The sequence below is a fragment of the Abramis brama genome (assembly GCF_963993115.1).
Source record: "Abramis brama genome assembly, chromosome: 5".
Classification (NCBI taxonomy): Eukaryota; Metazoa; Chordata; class Actinopteri; order Cypriniformes; family Leuciscidae; genus Abramis; species Abramis brama.
This window is the reverse complement of record NC_139967.1, coordinates 37,496,901-37,522,974: the sequence shown is the minus strand read 5'-3', so window position 1 is coordinate 37,522,974 and position 26,074 is coordinate 37,496,901. Positions and strand designations below refer to the sequence as shown.

Here is a 26,074-nt window from a genome sequence, read left to right as displayed (position 1 = left end):
GAGTAACCTGTTGAAAGTCTTGTCTAGAAAGAAGAGTTTGATCCTGTCTTAGCTGTTAGTTTATAGTCTAGTTTATTGTCTGAGTCTTAGTCTAGTGTTGTCAGTCATGAATAGTCCATCCTGTCTTGTTTTGCCCCCTCGTGGGTTTTGTTTTCTGTTTTTGTCCCAATAAACCTTGTGTAGTGCATTCTGTCTGCGCTTGGGTTCATCTCCACATCATCATAACAAATTTTAATCAGTTGAGCTTTTATTTTGTTCAGATTACAGATGACTCTCTTATATACACCAACCTCCTTATCTTCACTCCGCAACCCTCTTCAGATGGAGTGGTTCGCCTTGAGCAGGCAGTAGTTCCTATTGAATGTTATTACAGCAGGTAAGTGGACTGTGTATATAACAAGTCATGTTACTCCCCTCTACTATTTCGGGATGGGTATGAAAATGGGGTATTTATTTTGTCCTCTGTTTCTCAGGAGATTTGACATTACCAGTAACTCCATCAAACCAACAATGGTTCCTTACGTTTCAACGCAATCTGCACTGGAGGACTTGCAGTTTTCACTAAAGCTAATGACAAGTATGTGCAGGGTTTACAAGTTTGTAATTTCAGGACTCTTTATTTTGACTCTTTACCTGAATGTCTGAAGTAGAATGGTCATACTTGGTTTGCATTACTTCTGGTGCAGGTGATTGGCGCTCTGAGCGAGCCTCTGCGGTGTACTTCTTGGGTGACATCATAAACATGGAAGCCTCAGTTCGTCTGGGTCATCACATTAACCTCCGCATATATTTTGAGAGCTGTGTTGCCACAGTGACTCCAGATATCAACTCTGTCCCCAGATACACGGTTATTGAAAATCATGGGTGGGTACATTCATTAGGGCTTTGTTTTTGTTTTTTTGTCTTCAATTTTTCACAAATCTTAGCAACTGCATAGAAATGTCCTGGCAACCTCTGTAGCCTCAGAGTTTTGTGAAGGCCAGCACCTCTCACTCTAAATGTAGTCTAGTTGGTGTGTCTTCGACTGATAAATGGCCAGCTTGTGGGTGTTTTGAGAATTGCGTGCAAGACCGCCATTAAAGGGCCCCTATTCCTATTATGGATTTTTGAAAATGACCTTTCTTGTAGTGTAACATAGCTCTAAGTGAATGAAAACATCCTGCAAAGTTTTAAATCTGAAAGTTCACCTTATATAAAGTTGTCTTTCAAAATTAAGAGTCGACTCTGAGTCAATTAAATGAATTGTTTTTCAAATGAGTCATAAGCCGTTCTGTTCTGACGTAAAGACGAAACATTAGCATATTGCCCGCACACTTATTGCGCGCACAGACACCATGGAAACTTGAACCTCAAACCTACAGCTGATTCCTGTGGATACTGGATGGCATCATGTCGAGAAGACGCTGTGCTCTACAATGTGAAGGTTAAGACAGTTTCTTTTCACTGCCCAAGGACGAGCATGTGAAGAATCGGTGGTTAAAATTTATCTTTACCACGATATCACAGCAGTATAATCCTAAACTTTTGCTGTGTTCCCTTTATTTTACTGACGACTGCTTCTCAAATCTCGGAGATCAATGCAGGATTCGCAAACCGCTTGCTCTTGAAAGATGGTGTTCAAAATACTTAGTTTTGAGTTTTATATTGTGTAGGTCTCTTGCTAACTGGCTGCTCCTGCTAACTCACGTTATCACTCTTACTTAAATACTTCTGCTAATCAGTTTGTGGGCCACCTATAACTGTGTCTATTAATGCAGATTGTCATTCTCACATTTGAGGAAAGATTAAGAATGGAGCGAGATTTGTTTTACCAACGTTTGTTACATCAGTCATTCACATCAGTCACGCTAGAGCTCGGCTAATACATTGCATACATGCACTGTTATTGAATCAGTTTCCACGTGTTCACCTCAATATATTACAAATATTCTCTGTAAATAAATTAGTACAAGTAAAATAATCGGTTTGTTGATGGGCATGCACTTGTTAATGCTGATGGTGAGGAATTACAGTTGCAACATTTCATAATGTACCTCAAACTGAATAGTGTATCACTGAGAAACGTCCTGCTCGAGTAGTCCTTGAGATGGAGGTTCGGGTTGAATAACTAGTTCTTCCAGTGTTTCATCATCACGCTCTCATTGATATGGTAAAATCGACGTCATTGTTCGTTACTGTGTTTAGTTTACGGTGTAGGAAGCCTCAGGACACGCAGACCTGACATTATGGCAATGGGCATTTTTGTTTTCGACGTGCGCACTGTACGCGGTAAACCAATCACAACAGACTGAGCTGATCTGCCCAATCAAAGCAGAGTAGCTTGCGGAAAGGCGGGATTTAGAGAGATTAACTAAAAAAATAACTAATTATTACCTATAAATTACCATACCTAAATTCCAGCGATATACGGGTTGGACTGTTGGATTCTGAAACTTTTGGAATAATTATGATTCCTAGTTCTAGAATCAACTCCATTGAGTCCAGAATAGGAATCGATTCCAAGAATTAAAACGAAAGATTAAAGGAACATAGTCACAGGATAGAAGGATGTAGAAAGTATTCTTCTGTGAAGCTTTATTTGTAAAATGAAGATACATTTCAATAACTTGTAAAATTAATACACAAATTGTAACTAAGGATGCTCCTGAAATGGCCCATAGCCCAGTAGTAAATAAATGCTAAATAAATAAATACATTTAAATAAATTAATAAAAGCACCTCATTTAAGGATGTGCATTTATTGCATGGAAATGTGCACAGTTCAGTTAAATGACGAAGTTTACTTTAACTGTGTGCTATTGCACAGAATATACCAGGCAAACTCTTCACTGAAAAAAAACACAATATTAACTACACTGCAATAAGAGTGCGGGGCTTATTTGTCAATCAATTGCGTGAGGGTGTTGTGTTCATTACTATAGAAACTGTAGGCTCTAGGTGCATTTTCCTTCAGAATTATTGTATTATAGAAAGAAAAAAGTAAAAAATAAAAAACATTTTATTTAAAATAAAAAAATAAATAAGACAATGTTCCTCACATATGCATCTGCTATCGTAGACCAAACAGCACTCAAAACCTACCATTGTGGACAACATAACAGTTTTACAATTTAAGCTAAATAATAGTTTATAAGTATATATGACTTTAGACATGTAGAACTTATCTGCATTTGTGCATCAATGTAGCCTATGTAGTGTGTGCTTTGGGTGCAAAATCTAGTAAACTTATCCAAGATGCAGGATCACAGAAGGAAACAATGACAACAAACACCATTTAACTTAAGTGAATGAAAGGTGGTAATCAGCAATATGCGTTCACACATGGCTTTATTTGAATGTTTTAATGTGGCATACCATAGTTATTAGAAATAAGTTCTAGTGACGTCATTAAGCGATGACGCAAAAAATTTAGTTGCGCATGTACGGTTCTATGAGTTCTGGATGACCGCCAGAGGCAGTGATTCCCTCTGAATATTATCTCTCCTGCTCATGCACAGGTTGAGTCTAGTAACAACAAAGTCATCACATGACCAGGAATGTCATGGGGATCCCCTCTATTTAACCCTGTGACATCCCACAAACTGTGGGAACTCTACAGAATCTTCTTGCGAGACTCTGAGTGACAGGGTTCTCTTGCGGTCATCCAGAACTCGTAGAACTGTAGTTACAAGCATAACTCTCGTTCTATTTCATTCTTACTGACCACCAGAGGCAGTGCTTCCCACTGGATGGCTCATAACAACTAGGTCACTGGGAGGCTACTCCTAATCTTAAGCAGAAGTTGAGGGATCCAACAGGACTGCCGCTTCCATAGCACCAGCGGCTGCCACTTTAACTCTGTAGTATCTGGAGAAGGGATCAGTGGATGACCTATAAGCCTCTGCACACGTTCATTAGAGGGACACCTATTAATGCTGCCCAAGATACTTCTTGTTGAATGGCATCTTATGTCGGCTGCCAGTGTAAGGTTGTTGGCCTTGTATGCCTGGACAATGACTTCCACCACCCAGTGTGACTACCTCTGTTTTAACAGAGGCTACCCTTTTTCTTGGCCCGCCGTAGCAGAGAAAGAGTTGGTCTGACTGGAGCAGTTTCCCTGAGGCTTTCAGATAGCCCAGAAGGGCTCGCACTGGACATAATCTGTCAGTTTGATTGCCATTTTGTCTGTCAGGTATAGAACAATTGAGTGCTTCCAACTCAATTGGTTGATTCCTAAATTATGTTGAGAGTCTTTTGGGTAGGAATGAGGGGTTAGGCCACAATGTCACCATTGTTCCATCCCCATTCCAACGCATACAGGACGTATTGGTTGACAATGCGTGGAGCTGACCTGATGCCCTGCCCCTTGGAGCCCGAATGAATTGTTGTCCTCGTGCTCTAGGGTACTGCACAGGTTGATCTAGTTGCCTTGACTGGCTCCTATGAGCAGCACGTGAATGAACTAAAGGTTGAGAGCGAGTAGGATACTGTCCCCCATACCCTTGTCTAAATTGTGAGGGAGTTCTTATTAGGTCTGCCAGCTGCTGTCTGGTCTTATGTCTAAATGGCGCATTCCAGAGTTTGCCGCTGGTCCAAACAGTTGGCCTTGGACTCCGGGGAGGTCACGAAGTGGCTTCTGATAGTGGAGACTGTGCCAGACAGACTTGGCGGTGTGTTTGAGTGAGTGTTGACATGAGTCTACCCAATTCTCTTGACATGAATGCGAATGCTTGCAATGACACATCGCTTCGGGTTTTGGGCACCCCCGTGCTTGCCGTGGTATGAGTAAGTGACTTGAGATTAGCCCAGCACTGTAGCTCCTCAGTATAATCTTTGGATGGGGGAATGCTTAGCGCAGACGGTCTTGCAGTCCCTCTGAAAAGACACTGGTGGGAGCTGCCACTGTAAGGGCAGTGTCCAGGCTTAAGCGTGCCAATGCAATCTGGAGGGCTTGTCTCTACATCCTATTCAGATTCTACTCCTTCCCTTGAACCATGTGCCGTGGTTCTGAGAGTCATCATGAGAGAACTGAGAGTGGATTTCCGATAAGAATTTTGTTGTCCTTCCGCAGAACTGGTTTTGAGAGGCTGCCATGGACAGCACATCCTAAATAATGGGTAATTCCCTACTGGGATCGGTGATTGTGCCTCCCTCTGTTGAAGATTTAGTATTAAGGACTTAATCTGGGCAAACTGAGGTCAAAACCTCAATTTTATTGGCTGAAGAACTCTCCTTATGTCTCTTAGTGGTGGAGACACTCACTGCTTCCAACCTTTTTTGCTTAGCTGTCACTTTTTCCCTTTTTTTTTTTTTTTTTTTTTTTTTTAAACAACCCAAGTCTTTAGCTCACTGTCGATGGGTATCAGTACAGAACATCAAACAGAGCGAAAACACTTGTTAGAAATATATACATACATGTATGTATGTATGTATATATATGCCTATTGTTGTGTTTTTATACCGCTGTAACTTCTAAGTCATTCTAAAACATTCCCATAATCTGCTGCAATCAAAATATTGCCCTTACCTGTCGATTAAAGATGTTAGATGTTGATTCAGGGTCCTCGGCGGTGCCTCATAACCAGCTCAATCCACGATTTGGATGCACTGGGTGTTTGCTAATATTAAGATTCCACTACAAAAATCATTAAATAATACTAGGGGGAAATTACTCAGACTTGTTTAAAAAGTTTGAATCACCACAACATGATTTTGTTTTATTAAAAAGTTCAGAATAATACAAAGACAAAATTCCAAAGGCAAAAATAACAAATGCGTACAAGTCTTCACCCGAAATGCTGCCCTGAGAAGCAGGCAAGGAAGCCTTTTATACCATTCTCGTTATAGGGCCATCTTAAATCATTATAGTGCAGCCATTCCCTTATAAGGTAAATAATTGGACTCATACTGGTCCTTATTTCGCACAAGCTTGCAAAAAGCACATATTCAAATACTTCACACATTTGGTTTATTAATGCAAAATCCACACCATGTTTGACCAAGTAGGTGAAAGTACACCTGATATACTATTCTATTACATTTGTCACATATCAATTCCCTTCTGTTGTCTCCTTAATAGAGAAAGGGGAGTTCCGTTCCCCCTACTGTTAATTCTCCAAAATTTCAATCTGTCATAGCAGCTCCTGAAATTTAGGCAGACATTGAATCAGATTCCACAAGTTATCGAACATTCTTTACATTGTTCTATTGGCTTCTTCATTGTATTCCATCTATGCATAAGAACTCCCAGCCATATCACATTTTCACTAGATACAATAATGCCCAAAATAAAAACCCTTAGGGTCATTGTTCCCACTGTTATGACCATGATTTATTGATTTCGCACCAGATTGATTTCGGTTTTCTTCATTAATTTCAGAGTTACGTCTGTTACCATCAATTCGTCTAGACCACCCGTCCGAAGTAACCATCACAGAGCAAACCAAAATCAATTTGCCAATTATGAAAATTCTCCCAATTTTGAAGAGCAGAAATCAACAAATGCCAACAGAGATTTTATTGAATTAATTCAAAAGAACCCAGATAAAATATCCCCTGAATTCACTGACCTGCACCCACGAGTTACTGTAGGCTTCTGCGAGACCCTCAGTCCTGTTGGTAGCTCCCAATGAAATTTCATTTTCAGTCCCGTTGGATACCATATTAATGCTAGATCAATTTTATCTCTGGACTTGTTTGGAAATTAAGGATTTTCTTGATGAAACGAGAACAATTTCCCCTTAAGTTACTATCCGCTATTTGCTGTGGCAGAAAGTGGTTAACTTCCTTTTTCACTTTTGTTATAATGCAGATAATACATTTCTCCTGTAACTCCGCCTGTCAATGTTCTATTCATCTAGGCAGAGATCATTGTCACCCCCGTTTCCGGAGGCTTTTCAGACGAGCTTTTTTTATGCTTAGCCTGTGAGCTCTGCAAATCTACTAACTGCTCTAATTCAGGCCTCGGTTACACTGTCAGTGAAATGTGACCCAATTCCGATATTTTTATTTATGTATTTATTTTTTGCTCATATGTGACACAGATCGGATGTGTTCTATGACAGTGTAAACAGGAACAAAACGCATGCATTCGGATATTTTGAGATCGGTTTCAGGCCTCATTCATATGTGGAAATCCGATATGTGCCAATGCGACTGTCATGTAAACGGGGAGATCGGATTTTCTGAGGCATTAGGCAACGTCTCCATGGTTTAATGTCAAGAGAAACCCTGACGCGCATCTGCGGGATGGAAACGTTGTCATCGTAGGAGAGTAATGTGGACAAACGTTGACACAACATATCAAAGGTTGGCTTGCTCATCCTATAATTTAGGACCCACTGCTCCTCGTTAAAGCCAATATTTAAATAGAATATGCTCCTGCCAGTCCTGAGATCTCTCTTGCACACAATAACTGAAGCATATGCGCACGCTGCAATGGTGGCACTTTTCGTCCTCCTCCGCCTCAAAATCATGGTGATGTTTGGCGAACTTTGCTTATATTGCAGAGCTAGCATCAAGCATATTTCGCGTTTGTCCATCTGTGCAAGAGAATTTAACCCTTTAAGCATGTGCGATGTTTCAGATAGTATGGCAAGTGTAAACGCATGAACCGGATATGGGTCACAGTTGAAAGAACGTGTAAATGGATGGTCAAAAAAAATCGGATAAAGGTAACAAATCAGAATTGGGCATCAAGACCTGCAGTGTAAATGAGGCCTTAGACAATTGGTCTGTTTTCAGTTTTTGAACAAATGTGTCTTCCTAGAACATGCGCATTTAATCATAATGAAAATTAACACTAGTCCTAAAATTCCCATTATGCAGTTTAAGGTATACCATCCTAATTTGATTAAACCTATAATATTGAATAAATCTATAATCCATTGGTTAATTTAATTACAGTTAATCAAGTTAATTACAGATGTTGTCGCATTGACCACTCCTTGTATTCTCGTATCAAAATGCTTTCGGTTCGTCATACCAACAAGGAAAACTATCTGCTCCAATAATTTCGATTCTAGTTTTACAAATGCTATTCTTTATCCAATCCATTCCAAGGTAACTATTTTGTCTAAACCTTTACACCAGATCCTTTTCCAATCTTTTTTTAGAAATCACATGTCCTAGGTTATCAATAGCAAAGTTCTCTGGATTATCCAATTTAAAAGGGCTTTCTTCCTCTGTCAGATCTAAAAAATAGGTTTTCATCTATTCGGGCCAGCATATGAAACACTTTCCACTGCGTCTTATTTACTGTCCTAATAACTCCTCCAGGCCCGTAAGACATAACGTATGCCTCTGACTGGTTATCTCTTGAGAATGTCCATGGCAATGGTACTATTTAGGGATGGCCCGATACCGATACTGGGATCGGCCGATACTGCCCTCATATACTCGTACTCATAAAAATTTGCAGATACCACGCACCGATACTACGTACATTTTGCGAGCACATCCCTTTAAACAGACATCAGTGGAAAGTTTCAGTCGGATGTCAATGGCAAAGAAAATAAAACGAGGCATGTAGCTTATTATTAACGTTAACTGACGAGAGAGCGAGCGAGCGCACTTCTGTTGAATGCTCTTGATTGCTGATCGTTCACTCAGCACATGTTATTTGGATGAAAACTAAATCGTATAAGTAAAGTAAAACATGAACGGTTACCTGATTTAAGTATAACGAGTGGTTCCCTACATTATTACAGGACGTGTGCAGGTCAAGAAGTTCCATGAACGCAAACATCCAAAGCATGCGCCCCGCAAACCAGCGTCTCAGCGCGCGAATACTGAATTAAATTGTCTTTCACGTCTTGCGCTTGTACGGACGAATTCACACAAAATTATGTAATAACGCCCATCTTGGCGAGTATCCTATAGTAAACAAAGTCGGTTATCTCAAATGAACGTAGCCATGTTCAAATGTGGTCCGTGTGTTCGGTCTTAAAGGGGCAGCAGTTTGATAAACCTGCTTCTGTGTTTTAATGTTAATCAAACAAAGGACAAATAAATACTCACTGCTCTTGACTAAATAGGCTACCCTTTTCAACTTTACAAAAATATCTATCTATATATAATTTATACAGTAATGAATATGCTTTTTTTCACATTTGATTACTTTATTCAAATTTATGTACCTGTTAGGATCTACCTGAAAAACTTTAAAAACACTGTTTATTTCATTTGTAGCCTTTCTTTGTTCTATTGTATTTATTTGTCCTATTTGTAATTCAATTGTTTGTTCTTATTTTGTTACTGACTGCTTACTTGTTTTAGATTCACATTAATTAGGCTGGTAGTTTTTGTTGTAGTATCAAAATTGGATTAAATAATTGATATTTCACTGGTTTTGACAAACATTTGAACCGCTGACCCGATCCTCAGCACTGAGCCCTGCTGAAGCAGCTCTAAATATGTGCTGTGGCTATTAAATGAAAGATAAAATATGATAGACCAATAGAATGAACAGTGACAGTAACAGAAGCTCATACAATGCATTTTAGCAGGCTTAATTAAGCATGAAAATAACTGAAAGAAATATATATTTGATGAACAAATTAAGCCAACTAATATGATTTATATTCTTTTGGTTTATCTATTAATACATTTAAAAATTACAAATGCAGTGAAAATTCAGGGATCAGTTACGGTATGGGCGAGTACCAAAAATGAAAGTATCGGTATCGGACTCGTTCTGCAAAAAGTGGTATCGGGACATCCCTAGTACTATTCCAGTAGACCAGTAGCAAAGGATAGACAGCATTTGACCGGTTATCTCTTGAGAATGTCCATGGCAATGGTACAATTCCAGTAGACCAGGATAGACAGCGTTTGGTTAATTGTTATATGATCGTGTCCCATAGAACATTTTTTAACTAGTTCGCCGCATTCTTTCCCTGGCAAGCCTATTATGGCACCATTATGAAATATTACATTCATTCTATATTTCCCATCTGCGTTTTTAAGCTTTGTCATGCCGACTTTCATTCGTTCGATTTCCCGTGAACGAGTCTCGCCCTGTCAACTGTCAACCCTGTCAACAAGTTATCACAGTCTGCCAACTCTTCTCTTGTCACAAAAACTATAGTATGAAAAATCATTATCGTTCTTGTTGAAACAAAAATCTGTTCTCATTAGAGGTCGACCGATAGTGGATTTTACCGATGTTTAGGTTTGATTGTACGTGGCGATAACGATTAATCGACCGATATTTTTTTAAATGGATACTGGATTAAAAAAAATAACACTCCAAGTAAAACAGTGCTGAACTGAAATGTGCTAAATTACATAAATATATAAATATGAATATATTAAAATGACAAGTTCTAAAGAACGAATTCTACAGAAAGTAATTTAAACATTAAAATATTACAGGCTTAGCTATAACCTAGAAACATAGGTCAATTTCATAGGTAACACTTTGCAAGTCCCATTTGTTAACAAGGATGTATTGGCTAGCTTTCATGAACTGTATGCATTATATTTATATTTATATATATATATATATATATATATATATATATATATATATATATATATGTATATGTGTATAAATTATGGGGGGCCAAACAGGAAATAATTCTATGTAAATCCGAATATATAGTTAAAACTCTGAATATATAGTTGTAAATCCTGAATATATAAATGTAACCCTTAATATATAGTTATAACTCTGAATATATAAATGTAAATCTGAATATATAAATGTAAATCCCGAATTTATAGTTATAACTCTGAATATATAAATGTAACTCTGAATATATAGTTATAACTCTGAATATATAAATGTAAATCCTGAATATATAGTTATAACTCTGAATATATAAATGTAAATCTGAATATATAAATGTAAATCCTGAATATATAGTTAAAACTCTGAATATATAAATGTAAATCCCGAATATATATAGTTAAAACTCTGAATATATAAATGTAATTCTGAATATATAGTTATAACTCTGAATATATAAATGTAAATCCTGAATATATAGTTATAACTCTGAATATATAAATGTAAATCTGAATATATAAATGTAAATCCGAATATATAGTTAAAACTCTGAATATATAAATGTAAATCCTGAATATATAGTTAAAACTCTGAATATATAAATGTAATTCTGAATATATAGTTATAACTCTGAATATATAAATGTAAATCCTGAATATATAGTTATAACTCTGAATATATAAATGTAAATCTGAATATATAAATGTAAATCCGAATATATAGTTAAAACTCTGAATATATATTTGTAAATCCTGAATATATAAATGTAACCCTGAATATAGTTATAACTCTGAATATATAAATGTAAATCCTGAATATATAGTTATAACTCTGAATATATAAATGTAAATCTGAATATATAAATGTAAATCCTGAATATATAGTTATAACTCTGAATATATAAATGTAAATCTGAATATACAGTTATAACTCTGAATATATAAATGTAAATCCCGAATAATATAGTTAAAACTCGGAATATATAAATGTAAATCCTGAATATATAAATGTAACCCTGAATATATATAGTTATAACTCTGAATATATAAATGTAAATCTGAATATATAAATGTAAATCCCGAATATATAGTTATAACTCAGCATGTGAGCTCCGCTCAATATTCCGCTCTATGCCAATCTGCTCCACTCAATCTCTCACGGCCCAAGCGCTCAAATCCCGCTCCGACATGAAATCTCAGTGTAACGTAGGCTACTGTACTATAGCCTTTGTTGATTATTTTTAAGGCATTGTTGGGGGCATTTACCATTTTGCATAGGTGGCCTCAGCACATTGTTTGTGTGATAATAGGCCATTCTTTAAACTTTATTAGTTTCAGAAAGATTCTCGCGGATACAGAGACAGTTGAAACAAAGGCAGATCTTTATTTTACAAAAGCACAAGGTTTTGGTGTTATTGTGAATGTACACAAATAAAAGTAGACCCTTTGTAGTTGTCTTACACACTAATCTGTATGGCCAAAAATTTACGGAGTTTCTTCCGCTGTCATTAAAGAAAAATCCATCAGAACGCGCTGGCGCGGTTGACCTTTCAGAAGCGCGTGTCGGGCTTTAAAATCATTAGCCATCACCAGCAGTAAAAGTAGTCATCTTTTGTATTCATGTACGGATTTTTTTCTTTTCTTTTTTTTTCCGTTTTGATGATATTTTTGGATGTACATCAGGGAGTTTTTCATGTAGACCGATGGCGATGTGGGGCGGGATGGGGTTGCTGTGGTAGGCTACTAGAATGAAGGAAAGTTAATTTAGATGTAGAATAACTAATGGGGTGTTAACTTGATGATGGAAGTGCAATAATTCAAACGAATGTCCAAAAAAAAAAAAAAAAATTTTATATATATATATATATATATATATATATATATATATATATATATATATATATATATATATATATATATATATAATTTTTTTTTTTTTTTTTTTTTTATAAATGATAATAATTAAATAAATTAAATGGGGGGAAAAAATATTTTATTCTTGCCGCCCTATAGGCGGCTGCCTAGTTCGCCTATAGGCACGCCGCGCGCCGGCCCTGCTTGCATGTTTATCACTATTAGCAGTGGTTTATGAAACTTCAAAGGGTTTCCTTTAAAATGACACCAAAATTGTGTATTTAGACCACTGTATGTGGGTATGGGAAGCTTTTCAATTTGGGTAGGCCAAATCCAGACGGAAATCCCTCAAAATGGTCTCAGAGTTTAAGAGGTTAAACATACTCCTATAGCTAATCTACTGCCTAACGGTTTGCCAGTTGATAAAACTTTGGATAATATAATTAATAACAACATAAAATCACATCAGTGTAATGACAATGTTCTTTGCATGAAAACACTTCAATTAGCAGAATTATATTCGTATAGACTGAGATGTAAAGAAACAGTGGTGGCCACTATCGTAATGAACTGTCAATAGTGATAAGGTATAGCTAAGAGTGCTCCAGACCAACCATACGAACGAATGACTTACAGAAGGTATTCTTAACTAAGAACGTTTCGGGAAACACTTATTAATGTTAAGGTAAAGCCTGAGTTATAACTTAAGAATGATAGCGTAAAGAAGGTTTTCGGGAAATGCAGCCCAGCATATTATTTAAACATAAATATGAAACTAAATAAGCTTTTCTCTAACCCTGTACAACGAACGCGCCAGCGCGTTCTGATGGATTTTTTTCTTTAATGACAGCGGAAGAAACTCCGTCCATTTTTGGCCATACAGATCAGTGTGTAAGACAACTACAAAGGGTCTACTTTTATTTGTGTACATTCACAATAACACCAAAACCTTGTGCTTTTGTAAAATAAAGATCTGCCTTTGTTTCAACTGTCTCTGTATCCGCGAGAATCTTTCTGAAACTAATAAAGTTTAAAGAATGGCCTATTATCACACAAACAATGTGCTGAGGCCACCTATGCAAAATGGTAAATGCCCCCAACAATGCCTTAAAAATAATCAACAAAGGCTATAGTACAGTAGCCTACGTTACACTGAGATTTCATATCGGAGCGGGATTTGAGCGCTTGGGCCGTGAGAGATTGAGTGGAGCACATTGGCATAGAGTGGAATATTGAGCGGAGCTCACATGCTGAGTTATAACTATATATTCAGGATTTACATTTATATATTCAGAGTTATAACTATATATTCAGGATTTACATTTATATATTCAGAGTTATAACTATATATTCAGGATTACATTTATATATTCAGAGTTTTAACTATATATTAAGGATTTACATTTATATATTCAGATTTACATTTATATATTCAGAGTTATAACTATATATTCAGGATTTACATTTATATATTCAGAGTTATAACTATATATTCAGGATTTACATTTATATATTCAGAGTTATAACTATATATTCAGGATTTACATTTATATATTCAGAGTTATAACTATATATTCAGGGTTACATTTATATATTCGGGATTTACATTTATACATTCAGAGTTATAACTGTATATTCAGATTTACATTTATATATTCAGAGTTATAACTATATATTCAGGATTTACATTTATATATTCAGATTTACATTTATATATTCAGAGTTATAACTATATTCAGGGTTACATTTATATATTCAGGATTTACAAATATATATTCAGGATTTACAAATATATATTCAGAGTTTTAACTATATATATTCGGATTTACATTTATATATTCAGATTTACATTTATATATTCAGAGTTATAACTATATATTCAGAATTACATTTATATATTCAGAGTTTTAACTATATATTCGGGATTTACATTTATATATTCAGATTTACATTTATATATTCAGAGTTATAACTATATATTCAGGATTTACATTTATATATTCAGAGTTATAACTATATATTCAGTTACATTTATATATTCAGAGTTATAACTATAAATTCGGGATTTACATTTATATATTCAGATTTACATTTATATATTCAGAGTTATAACTATATTCAGGGTTACATTTATATATTCAGGATTTACAATATATTCAGAGTTTTAACTATATATTCGGATTTACATAGAATTATTTCCTGTTTGGCCCCCCATAATATATATATATATATATATATATATATATATAAACATGTGACAAACTGATAATCAGTAGGCTACAGAATATCTCATTGTTGTTATATATCCAAAAGAGAACTGTTTTGATCAACTCCCAAAAGTTAGAAGTTAAGTGCACTGAAATACCATTCTAATTACTAGTAAAAGTAATACCTTTACAAGAAGCCTATTGCCTATTTCAGGGTTTTTCCTGGCTCAAAATGAGGCGGAGGTAGTAAAATCATAATAATGTATTTTAATAATAAGATAATTAAATGTGTTTTTTTGTAGGTCATCATATAGCCTAATGTTACTTTTTTTTGTTGTTGGTAGAGCTTGGTATCTCTAGGGTTGTCCGGGGGCATGCACAGACAATTTTGTACATTTTAAAGATAAATTCATTAATCTGGTGCACTTTGAGTCACCCGAATCCACTATTAAAAATAAATAATCCACCCGCAAACCGCCTATATTCTTTGATTTAGATATCTGCATCTGATCATCACATTACAATTAGTGTTAAGCATGATAATATGGTAACATATCACACTGAAGTAGGCTGATTTAAAATGAACATTTATTTAAAATAAAAGTTCTTCTTTTGGCAAAATTACATTTCCTTAATAGCCTAAACAGAGGCTTTACTCAAGCTTAAATTGTCAATGTTTCATTACATCACTATTTGAAAACACTCAGAATAATTTTTTGTACCTTTTATAAAGAGCATTTTCCCCTAATTTTATTAAATGTATGCTCCATCTTTCATTTCAAATTCTTAAATTTGATAAATATATTCAATTAAAATAATTAGACACTAGGCTGTTACCAATAAAATTAAATAATTTACATTGAAAAATTATAACTGTATTAAATTAGATTATTTTAAATATTTTTGAATATACAAATAAGGAATGTTGAAAAGAATGATACTTTATGAAACTAGCGTTTTGTCATTCAACGTTGGCACTTGCTTGAGAAGTTGAAGTCGTTCTCTATCTCCGTTGCTTCTAGCCAAGGTGGTTAAAAATGGTACGGTCCACAATAGTCAAGTCAAGTATATTTGTATAGCGCTTTTCACAATACAGATTGTATCAAAGCAGCTTCACAGTATTAAATTAAAATAATACAACAAGGTTTGTTTCTAGTGGAATTTATTGATTGATAAAATAAAATTAAATATCCCCAACTGAGCAAGCCAAAGGCAACAGTGGCAAGGAACCGAAAAACTCCAAGTGACCTAATGGTGTCCTAAAACTCCATCAGGTGACCTAATGGAGAAAAAAAAAAAACCTTGGGAGAACCCAGGCTCAGTCGGGGGCCAGTTCTCCTCTGGCATTTATGAACTAGAGGCCGGATTGTAGTTTGAACTGTAAGATTAAAAATATTATATGAATGCCTGGCCGAAAAGATGCGTCTTTAATCTAGTTTTAAACTGGGAGAGCGAGTCTGAGCAACGAACAGTATCAGGAAGGCTATTCCAGAGTTTTGGAGCTAAATGTGAAAATGCTCTCCCTCCTTTGGTTGATCTGGATATCCTAGGTATGACCAAAAGCCTCGAATTTATTGATCTTAAAGAGCGCGATGGATTATAGGGCGATAGAAGATCCGTTAAATAGACTGGAGCTAAGCCGTTTAGGGCTTTATAAGTCAGTAGCAATACCTTGTAAATAATACGGAACTTTATAGGTAACCAATGCAGTGATGATAAAATCAGTGTTATATGATCATATTTTCTTGATCTAGTAAGAACTCTAGCGGCTGCATTTTGGACTAACTGTAGCTTGTTTGAGGATGCAGGACAACCAGCTAATAAAGCATTACAGTAATCTAGTCTCGAGGTCATGAATGCATGAACTAGCTTTTCTGCATCAGAAACTGATAGGATATTACGTAGCTTAGCAATGTTTCTTAGGTGAAAAAAGGCTGTTTTTGTAACATATGAAATATGATTTTCAAAAGACAGGTTACAGTCGAGTATAACACCCAGGTCTTTTACTGTAGAGGATAAAGTAACAGGACATCCTACAATGTTAAAGTTGTATTGTAAGAGGTTTTGTGGGCGGTTATTTGAACCGATAAGTATTACCGCTGTCTTGTCTGGATTTAATAAAAGAAAATTACGCGTCATCCAATCTTTTATATCTTTAACACACTCTGTCAATTTGGATAATTTAGCGTTTTCATCCAGCCGTGATGTAATATAGATTTGAGTGTCATCAGCATAACAATGGAAACTAATTCCATGTTTCCTTATAATATTTCCAAGTGGCATCATATATATTGAGAATAGGGGTGTCTGAAATCGCTTTACATTAAAATGTTCCTACAGTGAAAATAGGAGTTGACTTGTATTGTAACTGTAATTATATTTTTTCACAATATCAGAAAAATGATCTGACCCCCCCAAAACTGATATTTCGGTCCTTTTGGGGGTACCCCCTGTAATTTGAACTATATATATATATATATATATATATATATATATATATATATATATATATATATATATATATATATATATATATATATATATATATATTTCGGTCCTTTTGGGGGTACCCCCTGTAATTTGAACTATATATATATATATATATATATATATATATATATATATATATATATATATATATATATATATATATATATATATATATATATATATATATATCTCTCTCAGCATGTATTAATATTTGAGCAAGACAATTGTACCTTGATCATTCATGTTAGTTCAAAGTACATTAACTAAGGTTAACAGATAAAATAAAAATTAACTCAATTTAAAATGTATTCGTGCATTTTGACATTAACAAACTAACAATGGACACAATGTTCTACATTAACCTTCATATAAATCCAAAGTGTCTGCTGTGCTTAAAGATGGCCATCCTTAAATATCTGCAAAGGCCAGAGCATTAAAATTGCATAAATGTATAGTCTCTCACTTTATTTGATTCTATATTAGAACACTTATGATGATTATCAAAATAACATGTATTGCAGTGATAAAATATTTTAATTGAATGCGTTTCTGATTTGTTCGTTTCTGTCGGCTGCATGAACATATCAATGTTGAGAAAGCAATCACGTCACTAGCTTTAAATATGCAACTTCACCGGCTAACGAATTGCATACAAGTGACCAGCTGGATATAAACTAATGCAAATAGATTCCAACATTAAACATTTGGGTCAGGTTTGCGTGTGTTTTTGTCTCATTGTTTTAACTGCTCGAGGTACTAATGTTAGAGTCCTCACAGCCTCGACAGCAAACATACTTCTGTTTTTCTTCTCCGCTAATGCAGCATCTAGTCTACAAATTACTTTTATAATGATATGGCAATGTGTACTTTATGTTCTGTATTCATACCGTTTTGCTGTCTGTGTTTTAAATGCGCGTCTGAAGTGTCAGCACTCTCTGTGCAGCGTGTTCTCTCCATGCTGCCTCGTGTTAATGTAAACAATTCAGCCAATGATAGTTTTATTCCGCCTCTAGAGGCCGCTCTCGCTCTGTGTAATGCCAGCAGTCTCTTCTCAGCGATCTCGCTCTGTGTAATGACCACACTCTTCTCAGCCGCTCCAGCAACGGACGCAACCTGGAAAAAACTGTTGGTATGTATATTTCCTGATAACGGTAGTTCAACCAATCACCTATCAATACCGATATCGGTTGACCTCTAGTTCTCATGATTCCTTTCACTGCTTAATTTACGAACACAATCGTCAATTATCATCATTTTGTTCTCGTAGTGACTTCTGATCTCCTTTTCCATTTTCAAGGATTTATTTAGTTCCATCTTAATTAAATATACCCCAGTTTCTTTTTGTTTATCTATTTCCCATAACTCTTTCATGTTAATTATATTTAACCCTCTGTATTTTCAGTTTCTTTCGCCATATCCACAGAATAGTTTTATTCAGTTCCAAACTAATTTTTAGCTGCGTAGCATTTCTCCTGTTCAACCAATTCCATGCCAAATATGTTGCCCTATGTGTTTTTAACTCTCGTATTTTCCTTTATTCATCCAAATACTTATTTTAGCTCTTATCACACTTCTTTCTTATTACACTGGCCTAGTTTCCAAGGATTAAAATTTGTTTGATCTTAATATCAAACATCCACACAGCTCTTCGTTTGAACTGGTCCTACTTGTTGACCCAATCAAATAATTAATAGTTTTGTTACCTTCGACTTCCATAATATAACTATTCGTCTCGTAAATCTCCACTTCTTGACCATGCCAGTGTTTTATCATTACGGTGCACTTAATTCTTACTTTAGGTTTTCTAACCACATAATATAGTATTTATTGGTTTTGACTGTTTCCCGTTAAGTTATCATTTAACCATTTCCAGAAGTATATATTATTATTTTCTACTTCACTTCTATTTTTAGGTCTAGTGGCAAATACTATTACCTCAAAACCAGAAATATTTTATTTATCCACTTGTATTTTTGCCAGGATCATTTTTCCCATCATAATTTCCCATTGTAACAGGTAGCTTACTCTTATCATAACTAATATTATAATGCCCAATGTTAATAATGACTATAAAATTGTACTCATCCATTTCCAGCAGTTTCGTTGCTGTTTCAGCCTCCTGATGTTTTCTTTCGCTTCCTTCAAGTCGTCAGTCAGGCTGTTCATGGAGTTTACTCTCTGCATCGTTCTGAAATCATAGGTTAGATTTAGGCCCCGCTACAAGCCTTTTGGACTGTTTGAACAGGCCCTTCTTAACCATTTTCAATTCTGGTTGCTTCTCATGCAACTCAGCTTCGATGCCTCCAATCCAGTTATAGTCTGAGTGTCCACACATTAAAACATTCATTTTCAAATGCATTACCACCCTATTGTTCCTCTGGCACTTCTGTTATTTGTTCATCCTCATAAGGAATTCCACAAACTTCTCTTCCTCTTCCCACCAGACTTTTTTCCTTTAAATTCTTAGCTGGTGCTACTTCTAATTCATCAAATTTTTCTTTCCGTTGTGAAGGTCGCTTTTCCTTCGTTACATTTGATCAAGGAAGGTTTCCCCTATAATCCTTGTTATAGGGAGGGGTATCTTCCCATCCACCTCCTTGTGCTATTTATATGGCTAGCAAGCACCAGGCTCTCACATGCCACTGTTCGCTTCTTTTTACTTAGATCCAGGCTAATTTCCCTGAAGAGCCTCTAGTCGTATCCACTTCCGGGAAAAACAGCCTTTAAGTGGTTCAAACCACAATCTGAGACCCCACCTAGCAGATTCTAAGTCAGCTAGAGTCAGATCGCTCTGTCAATCTTGCTCTAGGATTTCCTCACATAGTGCTTCCATCTCTCGCATTGCTTTGAAAATTACTTCCCCAGGTACAGTAAAAGGTTATTCTGCTTTCTAAGAATGCTTTTCTTTCATGTTTCCTCATCCCTATCCATGGATGTCTGGGAAACCTGGTGATTATTCCATCTTGAAACAAGCCTATGGGTTTCATCCAGTGTTCGAAATGAGGGGGGGCTGGGGGGGTCCGGGACCTCCCATAAGCATCAACGGACCCCCCATAAGGCCCAAAAAAATTACCTCAGGGGTCCCCTGGTTCTTCATTAAAACTAAAATAATAGAAACATAATTTATTAGGTAATATATATTTTTTTTAAATCAAAGTATTGCGCTGCCGCTCCCATTAGAAAGTAATTCCAATTAGATTTGCGTCTGAAAAGACGCTCAAGTGCGCCACGCTGTTTTCTGAAGGAATTTACAGACTGTTGAATTTATAAACCGATACATTTTATTTATCGTGCCATTTATACGCCAAAAATTGTGTTTTTTTGCGTGTAAATGATACGCACTGCAAACCCCTTGGGTAGGATTAGGGGTGTGGAGTACGTGTGTATTACACGCCATAAAGTGCGTATCATATGCACGCAAAAACTATTTTTGGTGAATAAATGGTACGAGAAATAAATTTCGTGCTATACATAAGCACTTTCACGAGAGTCTGGCAGTGGATCCTCATTTTCACCTCACGATGACGGTAAGATGATATTTCTTTCTTTTATGATTGTTTGGTAATTTACTGATCTGAATAGAATTTCGACATTAACGCTTGTCCGGGACACGTGCGTGTGTTTTTTAAGGGACAAGTGAAAGAGAATTGTACTTGCCCAGCCGGACAAATGCCCTGATTAAAACAATTTTCAATATAAAAAAAAATAAGAAATAACGTACTCGGTTACTAACGTAACCTCAGTTCCCTGAGAGTAGGGAAAGAGTATAGAGAGTAAAAATTATGGAAAGAAATGCCCTTTATAAAGCTAAAAAAATTATTCTGATAAGAGTGTTTTCCAACAGTGATGTAATGAAACATAGACAATTTAAGTTTGAAGGGAGTATCCAGCCTCTGTTTAGGCAGGAAATGTAATTTTGACAAAAGCAAAACTTTTATTTTAAATAAATCTTAATTTTAAATCAGCCTACTTCAGTGTGATATTTTATCATATTATCATGCTTAACACTGAGAATTTGAATAATTGAAATGTGATGATCAGATGCAGATATCTAAATCAGAGAATATCATAGGTTCGGGAGGTTGGCGGGTGGATTATTTATTTTTAACAGCAGATTTAGGGGACTCAAAGTGCACCAGATTAATGAATTTACCCCCCAAGAGCTTTGATACAATTCGAACACTGGTTTCATCACTCGGATGGCTTCCCATACTGACCTGGATGAAATTAATGTCCGGTTCTTCATGCCACAGACCACGCATAGCCATGTTTTATTGCCGTTCCACGTGTAATTGCAATGTTCACCCTAGTCTCCGGATACCTTATAGGAATCAACACAGAGTTTGGGATAAGGCATACAACTCATGCATATCAAAATGCCTCTTATCTCGATGTGAGATTGCTCATTGACCAACCACTCCTCCATAGACTTTCTCATCAGGGTTCAGGTTGGGTATGGCCACGTTCCTTTTGCACATCACTCATCCATATGGGCGTACCCAGACCTCTATGGGCGTGACTGCCGTTCCGACAATACCTTCCACCCGCTCCAGTTCTGGCCCCAGCCATGCTAATACTTTCAAACCATATTGGCTGTGCTCAACCCTAATCAGACCCCTCCTGTTAATTATTTTCATACTCTCCTCCATGGCTATTTTTTTACTAGATCTTTATTCGATTGAATTCCATTATTTTCTAATTCAACAGTGTTAGAACCTGTGATCGCCTTAATGTCTACCATCCCTAGACCTTGTTGAAACCTGCTGAAGGGTTACAAATTTTAAATCTATTTCAAATATGCTTCCATACATAACATCACGGTAAAGAATATTGTATTTAGCGTTTAAGGTTGAGATAATGATTCTGCTCAGCAAAGTTGCAATTCCTGTTTTCTCCTTATTGTCTTTAATGGCTCTTGGAGTCCCAGTTTCACTCAGAGCCACAGCCCAGACATTGAATCGTTGGGCTGATTGGATTAGCACATATGCGTTTGAATGGTTATGCTGATTGGATTGAGACTGGTAACAGACCCTCAGTCTGGGGTGGGTTCCTTAACCTGTATACTCATTTTCATGCTTTGTTAAACCTCAATGTAAATCCCTCCCCCTAAATGTCTATAAATTTGCAAGGCAACTGTCTTGAGTTAGACTTGGAAGAACACTACAGACGACACACAGCGAAGATCCCAATAAATCACTTCTGCTTATCCCAACGTCTCCTGGTCTTGCTTCGATGTAAGAAAACTTTCCAACACTGCCTACCCTTTTCAGTCTCGTCAGAATAACAGTCGCCTGGTCGGAACCTCGGATTGGTCTTGAACTTCTTTTGCTCTGATCCCTCTCTATTGCACCTGTTAAGATTTGAGAGGCATTTATCAATTAACATATCCCAGTCTCCGAGCTCCTGATTTTTTGAAAAACTTTTACTTCTCTTATCGAACGTTCCATTTCAGCCTATAAGGTGTACTTTTTGTCAATATGATTGTATTCTCCCTGCAGAAATCTTCTACAAGTCTCCACTAATATTGTGCGCTCCGTCTGTTCTAAGAGATTCCATTTTACCTTCCCATTTTATCCATTCTTTTAAACATTCAACGAATTGTTTAAAAAAAATGGCGTCTTCATAGGCCAAATTTTCTTTTTCGTATGGTTATCGATAGCCAAAAGTAAATAACAATTTCCTAGTTTAGTCTTTGGCCTCAGGGGCCTTGATACTCTTGGGAGTGCACTCTCTTTAGCTCCTTTTGCTGTCATAAATTTCCTGCATATTTTGCACTCCTTTTTTTTTTACCTCCCTGTATCATTCTCCAATTTGGAATATTAAGATTTCTTAATCTAATCCAAGTTCCATTTGAATAATGTTATAACTTGGGTGATTTAATTCATCATGCATTTTCTCAAACAGCTGTCACCTCTTGAAGTTTGACAGTCCCAATGAACTTGTCAACCTTGCGTTTTCCTTGAGCTGCTTCGATTTCCTGTTTTGGCTCACTTGATGATAGCAATTTACAGTCACTTTTTGTTAAAGCTTATCAATTTTCTCCCACTGTTCACTGTGTGGCATAGGCTTATTTCGTGCATTATGGAAACCATTTGCTTTCCAAATTTGCAATACCTTATGTCATCTGAAACATACTCTGAGTCATGTTAAAACAATTTCTGTATCCTAACTCGATCACTTTTTCAAGTGCTTTCTGTACTGCAATTACTTCAGCTAGCTGTGCTGTTCTTTCAATTTCCCTGCTCTGATGTAATTAGTTGTCCGTCTTTTCTGACCAAATATCCCCCCCATTTGACCCTTCCTGCTCTCTCTCACTGCCATCTGTGAAATATTTAGGCAGATGTTGATGCGCGTCATGGTATTTGGTAATTGTTTTTCTTTTCTGTTTGATAATTTTCCACTCTAACTGATTATCGCCTAGGATCAGATTCCATTGATCCCATCTATGAGAATTGATTCTTGCTTGATTCATCACTAGGTTCTTTTCAGTCTGGTCAATTCTCCTGCTTGAGAATACATTTCAATAGGCTGTTCTTTCACTATGACTTTGAGCTGCAATCTTTGTTACAGCAGCAAGCACTTCTTTTCAGGCCCATTTTCTTCATTTCAACATAGCGGGCTCTTGTTAAAAGGCTAAAAGGCGTTAGAAAGTTGTGTAAAAAAGGCTATTGGTGCTTTTCCATCCCTATTTGACGGTGTGAGCGCAGCTTCGCTCTCTGCCTCCCTCACATCGAGTAAGGGTACAGTTTCATCTCATCTTTCTAATTCCCCGCTATTCAAAGCCATTCTTATCAATTTCAACCTGGATGCCTCCATCTCATCTATCCACTGCCATTTTCCATCTCTTGTACCCTGGTACAATACTTTTGTGAGAATATTTGGGTATTAATTCTTGGATATAATTTAACATCCCTAACAGCGATTGTAATTGTTTCTTGTATTTAGGAGGTCCAGTTTTTTCCAAATCCTCTAACTTGCATCTCATATTTGTTAGAGCTTTTGTGTCTTTGCCCAATTTGAATCCTAGAAAAAACACTCTGTTTTCCAACTTCCATCTTTAAGGCTGGGCTTTAAACCAGGTGCTGTGACCCTGTCCCCAGGGTCTGTTCTAGCAGCTGCAGGTGCTCTGCTTCTGTCTCTGTGGCTACCAAAATATCATCAATATATACAATTAGTGGTAACCCTGCCAGTGTTTCAGTCATCATGCTTTGAATTTTTGTAGCCCTGTGGTAATCTAGTATATACAAACTGATCATCGTTATATGTGAAAGCTGTTTTTCCCTGACTTTCTTCTGCTAACGGGATACTCCAGAATCCGTTCGCGGTCTATTTTTTACAACCATAATTTATCCTTTCCTAAATTGCCACTGGCTTCGCCACAATTTATCAGATATCTTGTATCTGGTACAGTGACTTTGAGTGCTTTGTAATTAGTCACTAGCCGCTAGCCCCCGTCTGGCTTCGTCACCGGTTGTATTTGGGCATTTGTGACTGTGGTTTAATTTTTCTTCAGTTTCTTGATTTATTCCCTGTTCTGTCAATTCCTTAATAGTTTCACTGATTTATTTTTCTGCTTTACTATTAATTTTATACTGCCTCTGAGGAGGTGGGACGACTCCAATTATTCTGTGGTCATATTTCGATTGAACTTTTCCACACTCAATTTTGCTCTTGGACAAATAGGGAAGATATTTTTTTTCAAAAGCATTTCCAGCCCCCCTTTTTTGTCAAATTGGTTTCTAATAAAATTCTTTTGATTTTCTCGATTTTGATCTACAATTCCTAGTCTTCCTATTTTCACTAAATTGTCAGGGCAAAGCAAATTATCGCTTCCTATTACGACGGTTATCTTTTTCTTCCAGATGTGTTTGTTGCTTATATGACCATCAAAGTCTTCTACAGTTACTTCAAGTAGTTCTTTTTTTACGCTTTTTCAAGCGTTTTATTACGCTTATATCGGCCCCTGTATCCACTCTGAATGTGGTATCATAAATTGTTTAACTTTTTATCTTTTTCTATGGTTTTCATTAGGGCTAGTTTTAGGGGGACCGGAATGTCCTACTACTCAGTATTTTCCTTTTTTATTTCTAGTCTTGTCTTTTTTAGATTTTTCCTCTTTTTTTTTTTTTAAGCTGTTTCTCTTCAACCTTAACTCTGCCTATTTTAGTACTTGGTTTCACTTTCTCTGTTGGCTCTAATTCGTGCTTTCTCTTCCTGACTGAGTTGACCCCATTCCTCTGGGCTGATATATGAACTTTCTCTTTACTTCCCTCATCCTTGTATGTTCTGGGACATTTGTTTTTTCGAACTGCCTCTGCTCTAAATCTTCCTTATTGGTCGGGACCACTGATCTATATAGAATGACTGGATAGCTCATGACATCATAAACAGTGAAGCCACCGCGCCGCCATATTGGTATTCCTTAGTGAGCTCACGTGTTCTATTGAATCAATAGGAAATTTTATGATTTGACTGAAAAAACATTGCCTAATGAGACAGTTTTTAAATCTAAAGTCTCCCTGTACATTCTCACAACGCAAAAATCCTAAGCATTTAAATGGGTATTTGTTTAAAGTCAAAAAAATTTCCTGCTTATTAAAAAACGGCAATTTCTTTGCAAAAGGAATAAAAAGCTGTACGAAAACACTAGTCGGCCTTCACTGAAGAGCTATCTTCACAGGTAAGAAAAACGGTTTGATACTATTAATTAAATAGTGAATGCTAAAGACCTATATTTTTGTGAATTGGTGAATATTCAGGTGAATATTGTTTCGTGGCCACAAATTAATACCTCAGCACGTTATACTAATTTGTTCCCTCGTTTTACTATACTGTGGCCACGTTGTAATTCGTTAAATCAAAACGAGGGAGGGAATTAGTTCAACGTGTCCACGATTTATTAAAACGAGGGAACAAATAAGTCGTCGTAACAACGAATTATTTAGATCAGTGGACAGGGCGCTTAAGAACAAGCAGAGAGAGGGAGCGAGTGCCACGCGCGCACTCACTGCCTTCAAACAACACGAGCGCTGTAT

General features: G+C 36.3%; 1 protein-coding gene across 1 annotated transcript in view; it reads left to right on the top strand.

The window, feature by feature from the left end:
* LOC311083791 (zona pellucida sperm-binding protein 3-like) overlaps window positions 1-26,074 on the top strand; it is a gene marked incomplete at its 5' end in the record, with an annotated part of 67,533 nt that overhangs the window by 20,847 nt on the left and 20,612 nt on the right. The window contains 3 exons of the mRNA XM_084115535.1: window positions 261-376; window positions 474-577; window positions 687-864. Of these exons, the coding sequence (XP_083971661.1) occupies window positions 261-376; window positions 474-577; window positions 687-864 (398 nt within the window). The remainder of the gene's footprint in view (window positions 1-260; window positions 377-473; window positions 578-686; window positions 865-26,074) is intronic.